The sequence below is a fragment of the Gopherus evgoodei genome, chromosome 3 (assembly GCF_007399415.2).
Source record: "Gopherus evgoodei ecotype Sinaloan lineage chromosome 3, rGopEvg1_v1.p, whole genome shotgun sequence".
In the NCBI taxonomy this organism is placed as follows: domain Eukaryota; kingdom Metazoa; phylum Chordata; order Testudines; family Testudinidae; genus Gopherus; species Gopherus evgoodei.
Genome location: NC_044324.1, coordinates 12,806,934 through 12,827,034, shown reverse-complemented (window position 1 = coordinate 12,827,034; position 20,101 = coordinate 12,806,934). Strand labels below are relative to the sequence as shown.

The following is a 20,101-nucleotide window of genomic DNA, read 5'->3' as shown; positions in this document are numbered from 1 at the left end:
GAATTCAGCCTCACAGCTCCTAGGTAGCATTGTGAGCCCCTTCCCCCAGATGGGGAAACTGAGGCACAGGCAGTCATGCAAGGTCACACTGGGGGAGCCGGCAGCACCTCTGGACATCAGGTCCTTATTTAGGAGCCTGAATGTGAATTTAGGGTCCTGTCTGGAGGAACCCAGGTGGGACAGCCGTGCCCCGAGGTCATACAGCAAGTCAGCTGCAGACACACTGAGCCTTGGCTTTACCCACTGCAACATCCTCCCTCTCGCTCCGGGACCCGGGATACTGAGAGAGGGAAGAGGCTGGTGAAAGAAGCAGGAGCCCCTGGAGGTTGGGGGTGGGGGCATGTCTCAGGGCAGCTGGGTGGGTCTGATGTTCTGAGATGTCTAGAGATGGAAAGGAGCTATTGTTCATCTCTTTGCCCAAGCCCCTCACCTGGGCATCAGGGCAGCACTGTTCCCTACGCTGCATTTTCCAGGGCGGTGGCCAGTCCCAAGTGGTGGGGTTCCCACCCTACACCTCGGCGACTCTTCCCCCATGCAACAGATCACCAGCAGAAAACGCCTCCTGAGGTGCCACCTCCAGTTCCCTTGGCACGTTTTTCTTCCTGACCCTTGGATGCCCCAGTGAAACGCTGCCCTCTGCTAGCTCCACACATCGACGGCTGCCAAGTGCTTTACTGTTCAGCACCCACCAGTGTCCCCATGCGAGACGTATCCAGAGAAGGGACTTGTCCAAAGCCACACGCCGAGTCAGTGGCAGAGTCAAGAACAGCTCACTGCTAACACCCCCTCCCCCAGACTGCTCTAGATTCCCCCCCCCCCCCGTTTTTGGCATTTGCCCCTTAGGGACATGAAGTCACAACTCCCATTGCTTGGCACTGCTCTGATCTGTATGGAGCATGACCAGACACCACCATGATAGGTCCCACATAAACAGTGCCAGAAACTATATTATTACCTAGGACTTTGCAGCTACTCTTATACTGCAGCAGGGATGGAATTTAGCTCCTCCTGTTGCAAACAGCACAGGCTCCTGCCAGCAGAGCAAAAGGAGAATCCCCATCATCTCTGCTCAGTATAGTGACTATGAAACACAACAGAGCCATGCAGGAAACAAACACAAATAGTGCAGTGCAAATGTGTGGAAACCCTGTTTGAGTGACAAACCTGTCAAGCCAAGAACAAACCTGGCAAAGGGAAATTCGGCAAAGCAGAGAGGGGCATTCGGGTTGCCGGCCGAGTGTGGGAGGCTCCCCACAACCAGCAAGTCCCTCTGGGGGGCAGACGGCGCTCAGAGCCACGGGGCTCTGGTTTTACATAGCACTACATAGCTGGCAGGCGAGTGTGCCGACAGACGCTTTGGACGTAAGACGGAGACCCCTCCACACTCTTCCCCCTAGACCACCGCTCAGGTGAAGAGACTCCATATACACGCTATCCAGTGATCTCCCTGCACCATGCAGCCCTCACCTGACCGCTCCCCCTTACAGTGCCACAGATAGGCCACATCCTTGGGGAACACGGCATAGGGAACAGTGCTGCCCGGCTGCCCAGGGGAGGGGTATGGGCAAGGAGATGAACCATGGCTGCTTTCCATCTCTAATCTGCAGGAGTCTAAGAACATCAGACCTGCCGCCGTACAGCCTCAGTGACTGCGGTGGGGCGGATCTAGGCGTGAAAGGACTCACCCCAACCAGGTGCTATCCGTCGGGTGCAATGGGTGTGGTGCCGTGTGCTTTGCAAGCAAGCCATTAACGACGGGCCGGAACCGAAAGCTCAGCTCTGCAGCCTCCGAAGCTTTGGGACCTTCTGCAGGCTTCGCGGGTCAGACCCATCCCTCGGATAATGGGCCGGATCCCCGTCGGGTGTAAGCCAGGGTAGCTCTGCTGGCTGAGGAGCTGCCCCCAGAGGTAGAAGAGGGGCGTGTGACCCGGGGGGGGACACCAGGGAGCTGCTGGCCCCTCAGGGCTCAGAAGCAATCAGGAAAGAGGAACACGTGGATGTAGCTGGAGATGACCCAAGGCCGGGGATATTAAGGACTGATGACGCTTGGCCAGCAAGATCCAGGCATGTGGCCCGGCTCAAATAGCAGGCCTGGAATGATAAACACTGGCGTGATGCAGAGAGGACAGCTGCTCCCAAATCCCCTTCAGCAGAGGTTACTGGGCAAAGCCAGCTCATTGGGACTCAGCTTCTACCCAGCCTGGCCAGCTCTTCCGGGCCAGATCCCCACAAGCCAGGTTTCCACTCGGGCCCGTTTGTGTGGGGCCTGCGTCCCCCTGGCCAGGGAACCTGGCTCCTAAGTGTCTGCGGAGAACCAGGCAGAGAGAAAGAGCCGGGCCCGGCTTCCCCCGACGGGCCGATGGCCAACCAGGGCAGTGAGCGACCAACAGCTGGGTCCCGGGCGGGCTCTGACCCACACAACAGCTGATTTCCCCCCGGGGCACCAGCGGGTCCGACTGCAAGCACCTTGGGGCAGGGACCTGGCCATTTCCAAACAGTGCGCTGAGCCAGGGGACCCCATCTCTGATTGAGCTACGCAGGGGAAGCTACCTGGGGTGGGGGAGGATTGGAGCTGGGGTGGGTTAGACGGGCCATTTTGGAGGTGTGGCAAGAGGAAGCAGAGTATGGACAGGGGTGGGGGGCACATCACATGAAGTGCCCAGAGGCAAAGGGATCTCCCGTGTGAAGGAGCCTCCGGGGAGGGAAAGGGGGAACATGTGCTGCAGGGGCTGGGAGGGATCTACCCGCAGAAGAGGATCTCGTGCCCTTCGCGGTTGTTCTGTCTGTAGCTGGAGTCCCTGCTCTTCCTCCCCATCTCCCAGCTGCAGCGGCACGAGGGGCCACCAGCCCCATGCAGCCAGAGTGAGAACAGGCTTGTCACCCAGCCCCCCCAGAGCCAGCCGCAGGGAGTCCATGGCGGGCGGCTGCTGTGCTCACAAGGCCGTTCCCTGGGCACACGCCCCCAGCAGGAACGGCAGGCACTCTCCTCCAGAGGTACCATCACACCCCCTTCTCGTGGGGCTGCACAGACATGGGACGTGGCACATGGCAGCACACACGGTCAGTTCCGGGTTCAGACGCTGCCCTGCTGTCATGCCCCAGGCACGTGCTGCTTTGCACACACTTGTGCATTCATGCCCTGGCATGTGCACCTATAACTCACATGCGTGCACACAGAGGGAGATGGTGCCCTCGAGTGCACATAACCCCTCTGTATATGCACATGCCCCCGCCATGGACCTGCACATCTCCTGGAGATGCAGGAGCCCGAGGCAGAGCTTTGTAATTAGCAAAGGGCCATTACCCATTGGGGTCTGGCCCATAGGGGTCTCAGAAAGCTCCTTCTCTTAGCCACGACGCAGATCAAACCACAGGCCAGCACAGAATCATAGAATCTCAGGGCAATCCCCTGCTCAAAGCAGGACCAACCAATACCCAACTAAACCCTCCCATTTTTTTGCCCCAGATTCCTAAATGGCCCCCTCAAGGACTGAACTCATAACTCTGCTCAAACCACTCAGCTAGCCCTCCCCCCACAGCCTGCTCGACGGGGAGTTAATTCCTTTGCTCAGAACACAGCCTCGTGGCCCAGGATTGGCAGAGGAGGCAGCCCGGGCCCCTTGCAAGCAGTAACTAGGGCAGTAAGGAACCCACTGGCTGGGGAAGGACACGACAGATGGTGACGCTGCCGTTAGCATCCACTGCCTGCTCCCGCCACAGGCCGAGAGCCCCACGCCACCTGCCCCAAAGAAGAGCCCGGCAGTGAAACTCAGCCATTGGGAGCGGTTTGCAGCGCCGCGATCCCAAGCCTGAGCTCACAGGGAGCTGCCAGGTGGGATGGGAGCAGGGGCCCATGCAGCCCAGCGGCTCGTCTCGGACACTGACCAGCATCAGCTGCTTCAGAGGCATGAGGTGCGACAACCTCTCGGTAATCCATGAATAACCTGCCTCCCTCGCCCCTCCTGGCTAGAGGCAGGGGAGGATTTCCCCCAAGTCGTGGGTTCTTGGGACAGTCTCCTGCCAAGCCAATTTCTCCCTAAGTGCTTAGCCCTGCGCCATCTGTCTGATTCAGCAGGCAAAGCCCCTTTGCCCCACTGCAAGCTGGCGGGGAGGGGGATAACCAGCCTAGGTTCTATCTTAACCCTCCCTCCCAAGGCTGCTAGGGGACCCTTCGGCATCACCTGTCCCTACCACTGTCGCGTCTGAGCACCTTGCAGGCTTTACTGTATTTATCCTGGCTGCCATCCCCACTGCACAGGAGGGGAAACCGAGGCACTGTTAGGCAAAGTGACTTGCCCAGGATCAGTCTGAGGCAGAGCTGGGAGCTGAGCCTAGGTCTCCCTTCGCCCATCCTAGCGCTCTAACCACTTGGCCATTCTTCCTTTTCCATGCAGGGACGCCCAGCGGCACCCACAAGTGGCTTGCCCAGCTCTGTGGACTTTCACAAGATTGCTCTGGATTGACACCAGATTAAATGAGACCAGAATCTGGTTCAATGTTAACTATACCTGAACAGGTAACCTAGTCCGGCTTTCACAGCGTGTAAAGGCAGCGAAAGCTGGCCAGGCGCATCTTGCAAATCTCTTTGCCCACGAGTGTGTGAAGCACAATGGGGGGGGGATACTAAATATACAGCAGCCTCATCGCCACTCTCTGCTGCCCATTTACCACCCCCCACATTCCAGCTGGAAGTCTGTCCTTGCACAGCCCAGGAAAACCCACTGCAAGCAGCCCAACTGCACTTTTCAAACAGCCAACCCATGAATTAAATCCCCTTCCACTGGATACACAGTGCACAGGTCTGATTTCCTGCCCAGCTCACATGTCCCTTAATAATGGAGCAAAGTTCAATGTAATAAATACATTGAAAACAAACCGTTCGCTGGACAGAAAGAAGCCTGGCTGCAAAAGCACTTGAATAATAAGCGGCTGAAGGAAGAGATTCCCTCTTCCAAAAACTGCCAGCAAAACTCCCTATTCTACCGACTGCCAGCTACATGGACACCATTGGTGGTGGCCAGATGGTGACATGGCTCAGTGCTGCCAGATGTCTTGGTATTATCGCACGGCTCCTGCTCTTCGCTGTTTTCCTTAAAGTCCCAGCTCCAGGACTCGGGAGTAGGTGAAAATCTCAGCTTCCATGTTCAGAGAAGCCAGGGCTGCAGAGCAAAGCTTGAGAATCTGACTCCTGAGCTGCACCAGGCCAGAAGATCAGTACGACGAGCCTGTGATGTGCTGTTTTTAGCAGGACATTTTCTCAAGATGCTCTCACGAGGGTTTTCTAGGGGGAAGGTCTGACTCATGAGTTTTGGACACCTGGGCTTGGCAATCACGCGAACGTTCCCCAAGCCCCATCTGCGGGGTGAAGGTCAAGGACCAGGCCGGGATTCATCCCTGCAGCAGACCAGTCGCACGCTTGCGTCGTTCCACTGATTTCAGCACTATTGCATTGGTGTTCGGTTGCAGTGATGCAGTAAGGGCACAGGCTCTTGATTTCCATTTTAAGGCAGCCTGTGAACCACCCAAACGAAGCCATTTTGCACCCAGGGCTTGTTGCCAGCAGAGAAAGTTGTGTCGAAATTCAAGGCAATTCCAGCAGACCCCTGTTCAGATGCAGGACTCGGGAGAGACCAGGTCGAATCTCGGTTTTAAAATTCATCGCAGGCGGGTTCACTGAGGCTCATCCAACAAGTGACTCACCTGAGAAGTTTCACGTGACGCTGATTTGGAAGAGCGTCCGGTGACTGCGGGCAAAGCATCGGTTTCGCATGGGGAGAGGCACAGCTGGGAGGCTATTCACTCGCAGATTGGGAATGTCCGAATAATCCTGGGGGAGGGGAGGCTTTTAAAATGTAGCAAAGGGCCTCATCTTCCATTGTTTTTAGCCTTTTTCCCCATTCAAAGAGCTTTCCAAGTGGAGCCTTTTGCTCCCCCTAAGCCCCGCTGGCCCTAAGGGATTTTGGTAATTCCTCTGTTATCCCTGTTTTATAGATGGGGAAACCGAGGCACAGAAATGTAGGCACAGAACCCAGGAGTCCTGAATCCACGCCCCCCCTGCTCTGATCACTAGGTAGCACTGCCTTTAAGATCAACAGCCTTCCTCTGATTGGCTGGAAAACACCCAGCAAGTCTGTGCTCTGCACCAATCCAAATGAGGAAATCTGAGCTCCTGTCACTTGAGCGTGGGCATGAAGCCTCCAGCTCAGATGGCTGAACTTCCAGGAGCAGGAAACAAAGCCCTTGGGACAGAGCCACTGTTACAGGACCGATGCCACGTTCGCTGGCAGTTCAGACAGGGCTCGGAGCAAACATGAGCCGGGTAATAAGGTGCCCCTTAGAAGCTATTATAGAGATCTCCAGGGCCCCTGGAGACATAGATTAGGAAGTGGTTCCAGAGATACGAGTGGCCCCGTGGGAAAGCCAAGACTTAGATCAGGGTAACTGCCAGCAGTGAGCAGAGCTGCTATGTTAATGCCAGGCGCAAGGACACCAGGAACGCTGTACATTCTGTACAGGGCATCAGAGGCTCAGCACCCAGTGCTGTGCTAACCCTCCCTCCCTGCCCCGCAGCACGGTCAGACAAATAGCTGCTAGCATGGCGTGGCTTCACCAAGCCCCCCAGCTGGCACTGGGCAAAGGTGCAGAGGTGTGTGAACAAGTGATGGTACCCCAGATCCATGCCCCAAAGCCCCTGGGGCAGACTCAGCGGGGGCGTCAATGCATGTCAGTACAGTACCACCTGCCTAAAACCAGCATGAAGTCAGCATCAGGCCCATGTCGTGTAGACAGGGAAAAGAGAGGGTGAAGACAATACCGCCTCCAAGTGTGCGCAGGAGAGAGAGAATCAACAGACCAGCAAGCGCTTGGGAGATGATGTCTGAGCACTTCAGCTCTGTTAAACTTTCTTGGACTTTACCGGCCAGATCCTCAGCTGACCTAAGTCAACATCACTGAAGGGAAGTCACTTGGCACCAGCTGGGGATCTGGTCCCATGCAGTTAACTTAAGCACCCATCTGAGCAGAGTACAGAGCAGCGGCTGGATCTGGGAAAGGATGGAGCAGGGGTATTTTACCCAGCTCCCGCTGCCATCCCAATGCAGCCAAAAGCTTCTGCTGGAAGGATCAGCAGTGAAAGAGCAAAGACATTTGAACAGGTGTTTCGCCATTCAGGGTCAGAGCTAACAGCATTTGAGATGAGTGTGGTGGTTGATGTGTTTTAGAGTGACGGCGTCTGCGGCCAAGTGAATGTGTGGTGCAACTCTGCTGATGCCAGAATGGTTACACTCGGGATGGAGCTGGCAATACCCAGGCGGCTCCAGGCACCAGGCAATGCTCTCAGAAGAGACGTGCTATTGGTTTTAAATTCTGTAGTGATCAAGAGGGCCAACGGAGAATTGCTTGTGCAAGGTCTCTCAGGTGCTGGGCCAATGGATTGGTCTCAGGGTTTGCTGGGGACTGGCTCAGCCCCACGTCAGGTTTGAAGGAGGAGAGAGGCATCTCCCCAGGGCACACAAGTGAGTAAGGAGCGGGAGAAAACAGCTTAAGAGCAGTGCTGCCCTGGACCCTGGATCTAAACACACCCAAGGATCGAGGCACTGGGGCTCTGCATCCAGGCAAGCAAGCACCAACCCATGGAGATGAATGGGACAGACACTGGGGTCATTTCCTGCCTTCATGTCCCTTAATGTCTCCTTCATCTCCTCCCCTAATGATCCTCCAGCCTCACCTTGATCACCTGACGCCTCAGGCAGATTGGTAACATAAATCTGTCACACCAGAGTTTGCCAACTTTCCAGTCTGGGCCTGTTGCTACTTTTTGCACCATTTTCATCATTAGCAGCAAAAAGGGACGTCCTTTAAAAAGTGGAGATTAAATCCAATGGGGGAAAAGAGAAAGCATAAATTCTGGCAAAGGAAGTGTAAACGCACGATTAGGAAGGCCAAAAAAGAATTTGATGACCAGCTAGCCAGAGACTCAAAAAGTAACAGCAAAAAAAAAAAAATTTTTAAGTACATCCAAAGCAGGAAGCCTGCTAAACAACCAGTGGGGCCACGGGACGATGGAGGTGCTACAGGAGCACTCAAGGACGATAAGGCCATTGCAGAGAAACTAAATGAATTCTTTGCATCAGTCTTCACAGCTGAGGATGTGAGGGAAATTCTGCAACCCCGAGCCAGTCTTTTTAGGTGACAAATGTGAGGAACTGTCCCTGAATGAGATGTCATTAGAGGAGGCTTTGGAACAAACTGATAAACTAAACAGCAATAAGTCACCAGGACCAGATGGTATCACCCAAGGGATCTGAAGGAACTCAAATGTGAAATCACAGAACTATCATGAAAGATAGGCCTATCAATGGCTATTAGCCAAGATGGGCAGGGCTGCCACACCATGTTCTGAGTGTCCTTAAGTTCTGTTTGCCAGAAGCTGGGAATGGATGACAGGGGATGGATCATTTGATGATTCCCTGTTCTGTTCATTCCCTCTGGGGCACCTGGCATTGGCCACTGTCGGAAGACAGGATACTGGGATAGATGGACCTTTGGTCTGACCCAGTCTGGCCGCTCTTATGTTCCCTAGATTCCAAGGCCGAAGGGACCATGGTGAGCATCTGCGCTGACCTCCCGCATGACCGAGGCCAGAGACCGTCTCTGAATTAATTCCTTATGGAACAAGAACCGATCTCTCAGCAAAACACCCAGCCTTGAATTTAAAATTGTCACTGGTTGAGAATCCACCACAGTTCTTGGGAAATTCTTCCAATGGTTAGTGACCCTCCCTGTTCCCTCTCCCTGCAGGAGCCGTCCGCTCTCCAGAGCTTCTGCCACAGCTTCCTCCTCCTACCTGGGACCTTCCAAGCTTTGTGAGGAGGCCCAGAGGTTCGCCACGCTAACACCTGGCCCCATCAGGCTGAGAAGCAGTTAATTATGACACAACCAGGGCTAGGTGAACAGAGATGGCTGGCTCAAGGCCTCTGAGCTCTTAAAGGGGCAGGCTGCCCTGTTACGATAACCTCTCTACTCCCGCTCAATATTTTTCTGTTCATCCCAGGATGGCATTAACCTCCTTGACTGCAGCATCGCAGTGGGAGCTCATGTTCACCTGATTATCCACCTCCAGCCCCAAATCCGTGGCACTGTCCCTGCTTTCCAGGATAGTGCCTCGTCCTGTGAGCATGGCTCCATGCTTTGTTCCGAGCTGCATGACTCTACCTTTGGCCATATTCAAACCCATGTGGTTTGCTTGCCCCCGGCATACCAGATTGCTCTGTATCCATGACCTGTCCTCGGCATTATTTACCATCCCCCAACCCTTTGGGGCATCTGCAGACTTTATCAGTGAGGATTTTTGATAAAAATGTTAAACAGTCTAGGGCCATGAACTGACCCACACGGGCCCGCACTAGAAACACACTCATTCGACAAAGAGTCCCAGTTTACAGTTCTGTTTTGAGACCTATTGGTCAGGCACCTTTTAATCTATTTAAATGTACCATGTTGACTGTGTATTGTTCTAGCTTCTTAATCAAAATGTCGTGCGGTACCAAGTCAAATGCCTTACAGAAGTCTAAGCAGATCACATCAGCACTGCTACCTTTAGCAATCAAACTTGTCATCTCATCCAAGAGATAGCAAGTTAGTTTGACAAGATCTATTTTCTATAAACCCATGTTGATTGGCATTAACTATAGTACCCGATTTTAATTCTTCATTGAGTCCCACATCAGTGTTTTGCTCAGGCTTGACATCAAGCTGACAAGCCTAAAATTACGTGGTCATCCCAGATACTCTTTTAAAACATTAGCACGACATTTGCTTTCTTCCAGTCTCCTGAAACTTCCCCAGTGCTCCAAGACTGATTGAAAATCAACACGAGCTGCCCAGAGATCTCCAGCTCTTCTAAAACTCACCACTAAAAGTTGTCTGGAGCTGCTGATGAAAAAATGTCTAACTGTAGTAGCTGCTTGTTAACATCTTCCTGAATTACTGTTGTAATGGAAAATATTTCATCATCATATGCTCTGAACACATCGTCCTTTTTCCACAAATACAGGACAGAAATAGTTAGTGAACACTTCTGCCTCTTTTGCATCATTATCAACAATTCTACCATTTCCTTCTAGTCATGGACTAATACCATTGTTGGGATTTCTTTTATTCCTAATATATTTCAAAAAACTCCTTGTTGTCCTTAACTTTGGTGGCCATTCATTTCTCAATGTGTCTTTTTGCTTCCCTGATCAATTTTCTGCAGTTCCTAGCTTCTAATGCGTATTCATTGCTGTGACAAAGCAGGGGGCTTTCTTGCTGTTTTCAACGGTTTGCATGCGGAGGGCATGGGACTCAGTTTCCCTGCGTGTTACTGGTTTTACGAGGTGGTGGGAGAGGGAGTTTGTTGTTACAGAGGGCCAGCGAATGGCCTGGAGAATGGATACCCCAGCAACTGGTGCCCTGGTGACTGGGAGGCCCAGCTCAGGAGTCACAGCGGTTCTGGCCAGTGGGAGGACAATGGGCTCTGGAGAGAGGACTCTGACCTGACCAGCTCGTTCCAGCCAGAGGGAAAACAAAGGGTGGAGGAGAGGGGAGGAGGCTCAGGTGGTCTGTTTACCTGGGACAGAAAACAAAGGACAGAGGTGGGGGTTCTGGGCTGGCAGGGGAGAGCAGCCAGAGCCCACCGGGATGCAGGGGAGACTGGGATGTGCAGTGCTGAGGGAGGCCAGGCCTGAGGCCCTGAGAGTTTCCTGTGCTGGGTTCAATAAACCTTCCTGTGTTACGCTGGCTGAGAGTCACTTCAGGCTAGAGATGGGGGTTGCATTATTCCCTCTGGGCGTGGAGGGCCTGGGGGGCCACGGCGAGAGACAGACGAGCTGAAGGCTCAGAGAGGTGTGGTTCCAGGAGGCAGAGGGGCCTATGGCTTAACCTCCGAGACAGAGTGGACCCCTGAGAAGGGCTGTTGCGCTGAAGGGGGTTCCTCCCAGGGACCAGACAGAGCCAGGAGTGAGCATGAGTCCTGCCAGTCCGGGACAATTGCTATCAACTTCTTCTTCCTTCCATTTGTTAGATATATTTATAGCTGCTTTCGCTTCCTCTCTGGGAAAAGGTGTGTTTTTAACCCTTCGTGCTCCATTTTTTCTGCCTCCCGGCCTGGCGGTGCTAATGGCAGGATGATCAGGGACTTTAGAGTCCAGGTTGTCAGATCAATGGGAAAGCTTTTTCTATGCTGGCTGGCCCAATCCAGGTTTACTGTGGTTCAGCCCATTTATACTACCCACCTGATCCCCTTTCAACAGCTCATCCTGGGGTAAGAGGGAGGGTCCTCTCGTGGATCAGTAACTGGTTAAAAGACAGGAAACAAAGGGTAGGAATAAATGATCAGTTTTCACCGTGGAGTTTCCCTGGGTTCTGTACTGAGCCCAGTACTGCACAACATATTCATCAATGATCTGGAAAAAGGGGTGAACAGCGAGGAGGCAAAATTTGCAGATGGTAAAGAATTACTCGAGATAGTTAGGTCTAAAGCAGAATGTGAAGAGTTACAAAGGGATCTCACAAAACAGGGTGATTGGGCAGCAAAATGGCAGATGAACTTCAATGTTGACAAATGCAAAGGAATGAATGTTGGAAAACATAATCCCAGCTATACAGATAAAATGATGGGGGCTAAATTAGTTGTTCCCACTCAAGAAAGATCTTGGCGTCATCGTGGATAGTCCTCTGCAAACATCCACCCAATGTGCAGCGACAGGTGAAAAAGCAAACAGAATGTTGGGAATCATTAAGAAAGGGATAGAGAGTAAGACAGAAAATATCATGTTGCCTCTATATAAATCCATGGTACACCCACATCTTGAATACTGCGTGCAGTTCTTGCTGCCATGTCTCCAAACAGATATACTGGAATTGGAAAAGGTTCAGAAAAGGGCAACAAAAATGATTAGGGACATGGAACAGCTTCCATATGGGGAGAGATTAATAAGACTGGGACTTTTCGGCTTGGAAAAGAGACGGCTAAGGGGGGATAGGATAGAGGTCCATAAAATAATGACTGGTGGGGAGAAAGGGAACAAGGAAGTGTTATTTACCCCTTCACGTAACAAAAGAACCAGGGATCACCCAGGGAAATGAATAGGCAGCAGGTTTCAAACAAACAGAAGGGATTATTTCTTCACACAACGCACAGTCAACCCAGGGAACTTGTTGCCAGGGGATGTTGTGAAAGTATAACTGGATTCAAAAACAAACTAGAGCAGTTCACGGAGGATGGGTCCATAGATGGCTATTAGCCAGGATGGGCAGGGATGCAACTTCACCCTCTTGGTGTCCCTAAACCTCTTATTACCAGAACCTGGGAGTGGAGAACAGGGGATGGATCACTTGATAAAATGCCCTGTTCTGTTCATTCCCTCTGAAGTACCTGGCATTGGCCACTGTGGGAAGACAAGACACTGGGCTAGGTAGACCATGGGTCTGACCCAGTATGGCCATTCCTACGTTTCTATGTTCTAAGTCTTCATAACCCCTCATGTTTTATTTGCATTTTGCCTCCCCTCCACATTCTTGGATTAAAGCCACCAGGAAAATGGCACCTCTGTCAACCAAACGGCTAAAACGCACCCCAGTGAGCAATGGTTGGAGACAGTTACAAACCATAACCCACTGAAAATACAAGTGTTGTCCCAGACACCTCTGTTGGCAGGAGTGGAATATGGCACAGAGCAATACAAGCTGCAAAGTCACCGTGATGGGGGTCCTGATTCCATCATCTCAACAAAGCATTCACTGGACGAGAGCCGTCGATATCCAACACCAGCAGCTGCCCCTCGCCTGTCCCAGGAGATGCCAGCTTTGTCCATGAGAGCCCAATGCACAAAAGACCAACCCTAAATTATTCCTTTGGAGTCTTCCAACCCAATGCGAAGCTGGCTTAGCATGGCGTCGTTTTAAAACCAGCAGAGGCACAAGTGCAGTAGTTTGCACTAGGTTAATAGATTCCAAGGCTGGACGGGACCATCGTGATTATCCAGTCTGACCTGCTGTACAACACAGGCCAGCGACCTGCCCCACAGCAATTCCTAGAGCTGAGCTTTCAGATCAACAGCCAGTCTGGAGCTAAACATCCACAGTGATGGAGAATCCCCCACAGCTCTTGGTGAATTGTGCCACCGGTTAATTGTGCTCATTGTTAAGAGTGGATGCCTTATTTCCTGAATCCGTCCGGCTTCAGCCTCCAGCCACTGGATCCTGTTAGACCTTCCTCTGCTAGACTGAAGAGCCCAGGATCAAATATTTGTTCCCCATGTAGGTCCCTAAAAACTGTGAACAGGTGACTCCTTCACCTTCTCCTTGTTAAGCTAAATAGAGTGAGTTCCTTGAGTCCGTCACTATACGGTATGTTTGCTAATCTTTTAATCATTCTCCCGGCTCTTCTCTGAACTGTCTTCAATTTCTCAACATCCTTCTTGAATTGTGGGCCCCAGCACTGGACCCAGGATTCCAGCAGCCGTTGCACCAATGCCAAATACAGAGGTCAAATAACCTCTCTGCTCCTACTTGAGATTCCCTGGCTTAGGCATCCCCTGATCACATCAATGTTTTTGGCCACAGCATCACACTGGGAGCCCGGGTTCAGCTGATTATCCACCACGTACCCCAAATCTTTCTCACAGTCACTGCTACTTATCTACCTACTGCTTCATCAATTGCAACCTACTAGAAAGGCGCTATTCTTTCTGCTCCAGGATGGAATGATTCCCCTTCTGCTTGATTTTGCTAGATCTTCCGTTTTACAATGGTATAAGGCAAAAGGCAAGGCAAGGAGGAGTATTACTTGCGGAGAAAGGGTGTTGGGTAGTGCTCTCTTTGAACAGGCACCAGGTTCCTTAGAGGGGCTAGAATCGTGTGGTAAGACAAATCCAGATCTCTAGGTCTGAAACGCTGCCATGTCCCCGACTCCTTTCATTCGTCTCCAGAGGTTACAGTCAGAGATCTACGCTCGTAGATAGGACGCCCCGTGTGGTCCAGTATAAGCATCGCACCACAGAGCCATGTTAAATCATCAGACACTAGGGATGAGCGGCATATGAGGTATTAAAAAAAAAAAGTGTTCTTTGAAAGCCAGATTTCTTTACTCAAGGCCAAACATTCTTTCCCCGCAGGACCGAAAGAACACGTACTAAAGAAGGTCAGGATTTGTTCTGTAATCAGCACAGCACAAAACACGTGGGAATGAGATCCCTCAACAACTGAAAACTCCTCATTCTGAAAAAGGATGTAACTCAAAAGCACCTGCTGACTAGTTCCAAACTTCATGAGAATTTTCCGCTGCAAAGGTCATTGACGGCAAGAATTATTCTTAAAGGTCTGAGATTACAAGTCCCAGTATGTAACACTTAACTCTTTGAGGACATTGTAAATGGACGGCACTTGGCTAGAATTTAGCATCTAGTTTTCATCCCTTGATCTCAAAGTGTTTTCCAAAGAAGGGTAAGTGTTGGAGCTGGCTGGAATTTTTCTGATAGAAGTTTTTCCATCAGGCAATGCCATTTCATTGCAGCCAAAACTTTCCAGGGGAATGGGTCAGTTTCATTTTGAAAAAAAAAAAATAATGGAAAAAGAATGTTTCAGTGCTGTTTCAAGCTGATCAGAATGGAACATTGCACCTGGTTTTTATTTAAAACTTGATTTTAGTTTATAAATTATAATATAATTTTTAAATGTCATAATAAGAACAAAGCTGTTTGATTTTTACAGAACAGAATGTGTCAGTTATCCTGACATGAATTCTTTTTCCGAAAATTCCATTTTGTGGGAAATTTTGAAATGTTTTGGTTTTGTTCCAGTTTGGAAAGAAAACAAATTTCAAAATGGCAGAACATCTGACCTCCAACCAGCTCTATTCAGTGTCGTTACCCCCACGTTACAAGTGGGGAAACTGAGGCACATAAAGGGGAAAGTGACTTGCTGAAGGACACAGAGTGAGTCAGTGGCAGAGTCAAACAACACTTTGTTCTCTAGACTCCCAGTCTTTTGTCAGACCCACTGAGCCACACAAACGGTTTTAAACCAACTCAACCTCAACAACAGTGCGGCTACCACAATGGTGTGCTATTATTTAGAGCTTAGCGTGTATTCCAGGCACACACAGAGCTCCCATTGGCTTCCATAGGAGTCTAGGTGTATAAATAATGCTGGCTTTAACCCTTAAAAAAAACTGCTGTGCTCCACCTGCGGTGACTGCATTTCAGTGGTGGCAAGTGATCTCTGTGCAGCACAGCTGTGTGACTGTTGAACAGCTGCTGCGCCCCACCCCAGAGGTGGCTGCATTTCAGTGGTGGGTGAGCATAAATTTTACCTGAGATGAACAAGAGGAGACATGATATATACCAAATAATGAATGGGACAGGAGAAGTGAATGAATACTGCCAGGTGCCGTGGCTCATGACACAAAACCAAGGGCCTCTCAAAGTAACCAAACTGTGGCCCATTCAACACACAGCAAAGGAAACACTGTTGCACAACACTGACCTGGCCTGTGGAAGGCACTGCCACAGGACAGCATTAAGGCCAAATGCGGAGCAGGATTTAAACAAGGGATTGGGCATTTATATGGGTTCTGAGAACATCTAGAGTTAGAAGAAGAATTCAGACACAACCAAGAATGTAGAAGGGTTAGTTAGCAACCTCCCCACTTCAGGGCATAAGCTGGGCCCTCTCCCTGTTGTGTGTCAGGAAGAAACTTTCCCAGTGGTTACTCCCGAATAGGGTGGCCAGATAGGAAGTGTGAAAAATCGGGATGGGGTGGAGGGTAATAGGAGCCTATATAAGAAAAAGACCCAAAATCGGGACTGTCCCTATAAAATCTGGACATCTGGTTACTCTACTCCCTAACAATGCATTGCAGAGATCTTTGCATCTTCCTCTGAACCACCGAATGCTGCACAGCGCCTGGAACAGAGGGACCTGGGATCTGCTCCCATCTGACAGTTCCTATCAAAGCTGCACAAGTTACTGCTGATTCTTTCAGGAAGCTGATTTCCAAGGGACATGAAATGCTGGTCCAGAGGGAAATGTGTCAGGCAAAAGAAATCTGCGGTAGGAAGGAACAGACGTTGTCCGCGGAGGGTTTATGGAAAGGGTCCCTGGTAGGGAGAAACAGATTGCAAGATCAGTACCGGTAATAAACGTCAGCAATTGAAAAGGGCAATTAGAGGAGGAGGGAACGCATGCAGCACCCAGCTGCACAGATGACTCCTGCTAACAGTCAAAGGCTGCTGGAGCGTATTCCCAGCTGGCCAGAGAGGAAAGCAGAACATGAGGCAGCTGAGACAGTCGAGGACTGTCGTGGGAGGAAGATGGGCAGGTTTGTCAAACCTCTGTGTAGAGACTGTCCTGAGGGTGAGGGGAGAGGATGGCAGGACACCAGATCTCCAGGATGGACTGGAGAGGAGGAGGCCAATGGGCAGCTAGACACAGTTCCTGGGTGCTAACCACACAGATGTGCAGCCAGCGAGGACTACGGTTCCCAGCACGCAATGCTCCATCGGGAGCCGAGACACGCCTGGCCACTTGGATCCAGGCAATGCTGTGCATGCTGCGGCCTGCACCGACGTATCCAAGAGGAGGTCAGCTGCAACCTGCTCTGTTTAATGCAAATGACAGGCCTCATGTTGCAAGCTGCCAGCTGCTTCCTGCACAATGCTGGGCGCCCTGGCTCCCGTTGCCCTCCGGAAGGCAGGAGCAGGTGTTTGGACGGAAGCCATGGCCCTGCGGGGTCTGTGCATTGAAGTCCTTGACTTGGGGTGCCCCAGATACTGTAACGAGGGAAACTGCTAGGGGGAAAGGTATCTAGAGTGGACATGGAACCCAGCCCTGAATAGTCAGGCTTGCTCCAGGAGGGATCCTGTCCCCACTCCATGGCTCACCACTTGCCCTGCCCCTCCGCCCCCAGCCCTGCACAGCCCAGATGGAAAGGGCCCCCAGAGGGCATGTGTGTTAGTGGAGAGGGGTGAGTGAGGAGAGGGAAGCAGAGGGCAGGGAAGGGGCAGGCAGGGGGGAAGACGGGCATGGGAGAAGGTACGAACCAGCTCAGGCAGCCGCAGTGTGGAGTCCAGACGCAGGGCGGGTAATTGGCGTGAACCCATCCCCATCTGCTCATGCTCCAGAGGAGAACACCGCAGAGCTTGGCAGGATTAGGGACAGCTGGCTGCCCGCTCAGCAGGATGGGGCAGGGCTAAGGGGCATCGGCAGGGCATGTGCACAGAGGGGTACAGGACTGGAAGAGTGAGGGGCTGCGGGTCAGGACTGCAGGGCATTGGCGCAGCAGGGTGGCACTGGGTCAGCAGGGGGTGCAGCAGCTAAGGGTTGAGTTGCCCTGGCAGATTGTTTTGGAGCCAGAGCGGGTGCTATTCCAGCTCCTGATTGAGGCCTGCCCCCGTCTGACCTCACTGTCCCTGTCTGACCTCACTGTCCCGGTCTGCACTGTGGCTTCATGCCAGCCCCCCTCCTCCAGTGTCAGCAGAGCTAGGAGCCACCAGCCACCTCCGGGGGGTTTAACACCACACCGATGAATCCTGCTCTGAGCCGGATTCCATGATAGAGGCTTGGAAACACCAGCCTCCTGTCTACACCAGCGGCTGCTAAGGCTGGTGGAGTTTAGTGGGGGTAGCCAAAGTCGGGAATGCTCAGGCAACTTCCCTAGCGTGGACGGGCCACTGCATCTGCCATGAATCTTTCCCTTTCCTGGGACCAAAGGAAGATCGAAGACCACATCAGTCGGAGGGAAAACATCAGACGTTGGTTTTTTGTTTTGTTTTGCTGGGTTTTTTTACGGGGCTTGGTAGCCAAACAAGCCCATTGTTCGAGTGACAGCCAAGGTGGCTTTATTCTAAGGGATGCTCATCTTCCAACTCCTTGGAGCCGCTTGCAGATATTTCCCCCACGGCGGAACAAGGCTCATGCAGAGAATGTGAGGTCAGTTTCAGATGGCTCTCAGTCCGAGATGGCCAGGGCGGACAAAGCGTCCTCGGCCACAGGGGTGTCCTAAACCCCACAACAGGGAGATTTGCTTCCACACAGGAAATCACAAAGAGCTGCCAATGGAGTCTTTGCAAAGGCGCTGGTTAGACTACACTAGCCCTGGGATGCACCAACCGAATCTGGAAGCCAGAGAGGGACTTGCTACCTGCTCTGGATCCGGTTTGCTCACTAACACCCCAGGCACCTCGCACCTGACTCTACTCCAGTTTCTGCAGCGGTGTAAATCAGGAGTGGCTTGACTGGAGTCACGCCGGTGTAAAAATGGGGATCAGAAATGAATCGCGGCGCTGAAATTGACCCTTCCTCGCTGCCTCAAACTGCACCCATTTGAATCTGGTTCAGAAGCGGGGCTGCACCTGATTCCGTTCCGACTGACGTTGCGGTATATCAGGAGCAACAGCACCGGAGCCAAACGGCGCGACAGGGGCCTAAAACAGGCGTGAGAGCAGATTCAAACCTGTCCGGCAGCAACTGGGCCAAATTAATGCTGAGTGGGCTTGTGGGTGTTGCCTGCTAACTTCGCCGGCTGGAAAGAGCCTTGCCCGGGTGGGGGAGGACGCGAGGCCTCACTTTGGAAATCGCTTCAGCTTCCACATGACACCTTTTAAAAATACCCAGGAGGGAGGAACCCTCCGCAGCCCCAGCAACAACAACAAAAGCAAAGCCCCGGGGAGTGGAACTCCCCCCTTGTTTTCATGCCTTGGAGAATCGCAAAACAAGTGGCTGATTTGCAAACAATCCGCCCCCTCCTTTGCACACTTGCAAATTGCAAAACAATTTTGATTCGCAAGTGCGTGTGTGTGTGTGTGTGTGTGTGTGTGTGTGTGTGTGTGTGTGTGTGTGTGTGTGTGTTGTCACGGTGCAGAAAAACCAGCCCCAGGGCAAAACACAGCGAGGAGTTTCCCAGGGGGTCCCCGACCCCAGACAGCTTCTTGGGGAGGAAAATTCCGTTACCCTCCAAGTCAGGCTCGGGCGCTGCCGCCAGTGGCTGCCCCATGCCCGCAGCGCACCCCACAAGCGAGTCCGGCTGCCAGCCGCTCCCCAGTTCTTTCCGCTAAGCGCCCCCGACCCCCTTTAATCACCCAGATCCACCAAAGCCCGCGTCGTCTTCCCTGCAATCAACTCGCCTGCCCCGCAGCTCCGCAACTCCCGCTCCGGCAGGGGAGACCCCCGGGCGTTTGGAAGGAGCCTCGGACTGGAGCTGACTCCGGAGTGGTCCCATCATTCCCGGTGCAAAGCGAATTAAAAGGGGAAGGGGAGGAGGGTGTCACAGGGGGTCCCACCACGAAGGAGCGGTAACAGCCTCCTTTCTCCAGCGACTAGCCTCACCGCCCCTCCATAAAAGCCGGAGGGGGGGACCCGCGCCCGCCCGCCCAGACGCCCCGGGGATGGGCGCGCCGGCCTTACCGATGGTGGTGATGACGGTGATGGCGAAGTAGAAGGAGCCGGCGAATTTCCACTGCACGCCGGCCTTGTGGGGCTTCAGCTTGAGCACCACCCACTCCAGCTCCTTGTAGCCGGCGCTGCTCAGGTTGTATTTGCTCTTCAGCTCCAGCTGCTTCTCCTCCAGCCGCCGCCGCTCCGAGGTCTCCTGCTCCGACTCCAGCGCGTCGAAGACGGCGGCGCCCACCAGCAGGTAGGTGAAGGTGCAGATGATGAGGGCCAAGGTCCGCACGTTCTGCCGCTTCATGGTGCGGCCGGGGCGCGGCGGGCGGCCGGCGGGGGTCCGGCGGCGGCGGCGGCTGGAGCGGAGCTGGCCTGGGTCATGGCTGCGCCGAGACACCCCCCGAGCCGAGCCGAGCCGCGCCGCGGCGCTGGGGCCCGGGCTGAGCTCGCCGCCGACTGGCGCGGGGTGGGCGGGAGCCGCGGGGAGCTGTTCGTTCAGCACCACCCCCAGGGGAGCCCGCTCGGCTCCCGGCCGGCCTTATAAGGGCAGGGACACGCGGGGAGACACACACACACACACAGCGAGCGGGGAGAGAGAGAGAGACACACACACACACAGGGAGACACACAGCGAGCGGGGAGAGAGAGACACACACACACACAGCCAGCGGGAAGAGAC

The 20,101-nt window shown here is 52.9% G+C and overlaps 1 protein-coding gene across 2 annotated transcripts in view; it reads right to left on the bottom strand.

The window, feature by feature from the left end:
* The window catches only part of KCNK3 (potassium two pore domain channel subfamily K member 3), a 69,677-nt gene extending 49,936 nt beyond the window's left edge, over positions 1-19,741 (bottom strand). Inside the window, exon 1 of one of the 2 annotated variants that reach the window (XM_030555090.1) lies at positions 19,444-19,741. In XM_030555090.1, coding sequence (XP_030410950.1) covers positions 19,444-19,726 — 283 coding nt within the window. In that variant the 5' untranslated portion in view covers positions 19,727-19,741. Of the gene's footprint in view, positions 1-1,685; positions 1,830-19,443 lie in introns of those variants that run through there. The other variant, XM_030555091.1, reaches the window with a different exon arrangement.
* Between the last annotated feature and the right edge of the window lie 360 nt (positions 19,742-20,101).